At 33.5% G+C, this 4,470-nt stretch overlaps 1 protein-coding gene across 1 annotated transcript in view; it reads left to right on the top strand.

The window, feature by feature from the left end:
• Positions 1–3,224: 3,224 nt before the first annotated feature.
• The window catches only part of LOC139516969 (synaptojanin-2-binding protein-like), an 11,194-nt gene continuing 9,948 nt past the window's right edge, over positions 3,225–4,470 (top strand). Inside the window, exon 1 of the mRNA XM_071307454.1 lies at positions 3,225–3,443. Within this exon, the coding sequence (XP_071163555.1) occupies positions 3,398–3,443 (46 nt within the window). The 5' untranslated portion in view covers positions 3,225–3,397. The remainder of the gene's footprint in view (positions 3,444–4,470) is intronic.

Here is a 4,470-nt window from a genome sequence, read left to right on the forward strand (position 1 = left end):
TATTTGAAGGAATTAAACAAAAGCTCTGTTATTAGACTTTTGACGATGTGTATTTAAGCATGGATGCAATTTGGGTGCTCCTCATTTCAGAATAATTGATGATTTGGAGGTCAGTTTAGACCAATTTTTCTATCATTCCATATGGAATAAAAAATCAAATTGGTGTACCTTTATAATAAAGAAGGATACGGCTACAAAATAAACACAGAATGGACATTTTTGACTTTATCATAAAAAAACGTAGATGAAAAAACTGTCAAAATAGGTGCAATTTGGGTACCGTCACGTTAGAAGTGCAATTATAGGTAATTGACCTATAAAAAGTAGATAAGCTCCAGTGTTGGAGGCTCTAGCGGGAAGATTTTGAATTTGTTTCAGAAAGTTATTACAGAAGATATCTAAACGGGATATTTCTTTAGCACTAAGATTTACTATTTCAAGTCCAAATAACAAACGTGGAACCACATACGTTGATCAGAGTTTACATGACACCTCTGGGTTAAGTCTATTTAAATCATGCAGTCCTGAGCCCATTATATTAAGTGCATAAGACGTCTGTCTTCCGGTTTTTAGACGATTTCCGACAATTGTCCTTGTTGCCTCTGATGGGTCTCACTAATTAGCGACAACAAGCGTCAACAAGCGACAAGAAGCGACAACAAGAATCATTTTAGCGACAACAAGAGACAAGAAGACTATTTAGCGACAAGAAAACATTTTTTTTTATTAGATATAAAGAAATTTGTATTTAATGGGTTTTTTTAAATATACGAGCAGATATGTCTAATTAAAATGTTTTATTATATTGGTAGATGAAGAAATTTAGACATTTGTGAAGAAGAAAGAGATTGGGCTTCTTTTTTTTATTTTTAAATATGAAGAATATGTATAAGATAATTCACGGGGGGGGGGGGGGGGGGGGGAGGGGTAACTTCCTATTATTGGGTATACGGGGATGTGCCAAAAATATGGGTCATAATTTTGCGAAATTTTATATAAAAATGACCCTCCTTTTTAATGACATCCTATATTAAAATGCATTTACGTTTTATAATTGTATATTGATTTGGGGTATGATCTACATATCATATATAAATATGCTATTGATATGTGCACCAAACGATGTCAATTCATATATAAAAACTTAAGGGTAGCTGGTATATTTATGAATTATGAGTGATGATGAGTTAGTGCTTATATAAGCATGGGTCACATTTTAAATATTGTATATAAGTATATGTCATTCTTTCTTAAATATTTATATAACTATAGGTACTGAATTTCAGTGAATGTTATATTAAAATGGGTACGTTTTTTGAGACAAAAATGGCACACCCCTACCAAAAAAATATCGAAGTTAACCCCCCCCCCCTTCCCCCCCCCTTTCCCCCCCCTTTTTCCTCCCCCCCCCCCCCCCCCCCCCCGTGAGATAATGTATGTATCTGTTTTCATCAAAGTCAAAGTATGAATAAACGAATGGCGATATATATGGAGCGGGCATAATGGAATATAATATTTTGATTCTAACAGTATAATTCATTGTTTTAAAAAACAAATTATAAGATAAATAATATGTTCTAAACAAAGGAAAAGCAAGGATTTGTATAGTACTATACAAATCCTTGGGAAAAGTAATCTCATAATACAATAATTAAACGTAATACTGGCTGTTATTCATAATAGATGATAAAATATTATGTAAATAATGTTTCATTTTTTTCTATCAATTTTAACTTTCTTGTCGCTAAAATTATTTTCTTTTGCATATTCTTTTAATATTTATTGCAATAATTTATTTTAATTGAAAAAAAATGTTTTCTTGTCGCTGAATAGTTTCTTGTCGCTTGTTGTCGCTAAAATAATTCTTGTTGTCGCTTCTTGTCGCTTGTTGACGCTTGTTGTCGCTAAAATTGTTGTTGTCGCTAATTAGTGAGACCGCCTCTGATTCACAAGAGTCTCTATCAATTCCTACATATGTATGTTTATAATTTTTTTTTTAAATCAAAATTAACAGTTTCTAATGTTTCTGAGCCAATTTGGATTAAAGTAGTTATACTGTATCGTTTTCTTATTTGCTTGGTTAAGTTTAATTTTATATTTTTTACTTGTTTGTATTTTATTTTCCGGCGTAAATTATTTTTTTAGACCCCGCGATGTGCACGCCATGGCGTGACAGCGTATATGAAGCTACGCCCCATCCAACCAGCAATTCAATACTCAAAACTAAATTACTTAGTTTTCGTAACAAATGACAGTCTCAATCAAAAGCAAAATCTACTATATATAAGGCCTCTCCACAACAGAAGTCCTAAACCTAAAACGGAACTGGCAAGCATGTCTTATCTACCAATCCATTCAAAATCTTTGCTAAAGATCTTCTTCTGGAATTGGAAAAAAAGTTCTCTAGACCAAAACGTGGGAGACACTATATATGTTGGGATAACCAGTTGTCACTGGTATGGTCTCCATTGAATCAAATAGAGACCAACTCCTATTATTGTTTAATGTTGTTGAAAGATATTAAAAATAACACATGATTACGAGATTCATCCATCAAAAATACAGCGGATTGTAAAATGTTGCAATTAAAGTTATTATCAGATTATAGATAGTAGAGACTTTGCCCAACTTTTCACCGACACCAATGTGAAGGATACAATCGAAGCTTCTACTTATAATCATAGAACTCTGCTCAGTACAGTTCTTACATCAAATGCTTGAAATGCTTGAGGCAATGATGGTCTAATGCAACACAAATAATTAACAGATAAAAGCAAAAGCCATGTATTTAAGCATCATATTTTCACGGGCTATAGATTTTTTTTTCGGACAAACTTTGTTTTTCGCCTTTTCGCGACAAGTCGCAAATAATTTTTTTCTTTCAATTTTTAGCATTACAGAGGGGGCCGGGATATGAGGGGTCTTGATCCCGAAATCCCGAACTTAAAAAACAAAATCCCGAGGTCCCGAATCTAAATAAAGCAAATCTCGACATCCCGAAATCCGAAAAAAAAGGATTCCCGGATCCCGAAAGGATCAATCCCGAAATCCCGAGCTTATAAACACCCGATCCCGGAGTCCCGATAAAGGTCCTATCCCCCCTCATTACATACAGTGGCAGCTGAGGGTAAAACAAACAATTTTTTTTCTCAGGGTGAACAACTAATTATTTTTTTCTCCAAAAACTAAAAACAAACTTTTTTTTCCAAAAAATCCATAGCCATATATATATATCTGTATATTTTGTAAGATTAAAATGATATGAATATAGTTTAAGAAATCTAAATGGTACGTTCTTTTTCGGTTCATAGTCTTACTATGTATCATTCATACCTCTGTGCACAAAAGAGTTCCAAGGTGGTTCAAGTTGAACTTTGCATTTTACATTTTTGAATGAATGGACTTGATAGAAGAAAAAATCGAATTACCTCGTGGTCCAAATGGTAAATAATGATTTTGTTTTAATTTGGTAATCATCATGGTATTTAACTAAATGTATAACATTTATTATAATAACATTTTAAAACTGAAAGCAGACATGGCAGCTGATCCAATTTCCCCCTTTTTGGGATTCCTGGATTTACTGATCCACTACTGCTTTACATCAAAGTCTACGGATACTACAATGTACCCACAGTTATATAGATGTAAACCTAGGGATTGGCCAAACATGGTTAACATGATAATGAGACAGGGGCTTGTTGGTGAACTCCCGAATGTTATAAACGTATTTATCTGAATTTTGCCTCCGAATGACCTTAGATCTGCCCTGAATAACCTATTGACGTCAAGCAACAATCACTTTTAAATTGTGACGTCAAATATTTTAAATTATGATGTCTGTCAAAGATTACGGAAAACCTGTGTGATTTTACGTAATGGCAGACAAATTTGCATACAAGTGTAAATACGTCTATTGGTGTATAGATCTATATAAGAAGATGTGGTATGAGTGCAAATGAGACAACTCTCCATCCAAGTCACAATTTGTAAAAGTAAACCATTATAGGTCAAAGTATGGTTTTCAACACATAGCCTTGGCTCACATCAAACAGCAAGGTATAAAATTATAGGGTCTCCAAAATTACTAGTGTAAAACCATTCAAACAGGAAAACAACAGTATAATCTTTATTAAAAACAAGAAACACTTATATATGAACCACACCAACAAACAACAACCTGATATCAGGGTCTTGACTGGGAACAGCTGCAAACAAATGCAGCAGGTTTGAATTATTAATAGGTACCAACCTTCAACCTTACCTCGGAGCGTCTTTTTACCACAGAACACCGCAGAACAAAACAGAATACCACAGAACACCACAGAACACACAATATATACCACAAAACTACACAAATAGCATTTACCTGAAACATTAAGTATAACATCACAACATAGAAAGACACACTATGAAATATCAGTTAAAATGGCTTAACTCAATCAAAAGACATATTAACACAAACAATTG

This window comes from Mytilus edulis, chromosome 3, assembly GCF_963676685.1.
Source record: "Mytilus edulis chromosome 3, xbMytEdul2.2, whole genome shotgun sequence".
In the NCBI taxonomy this organism is placed as follows: Eukaryota; Metazoa; Mollusca; class Bivalvia; order Mytilida; family Mytilidae; genus Mytilus; species Mytilus edulis.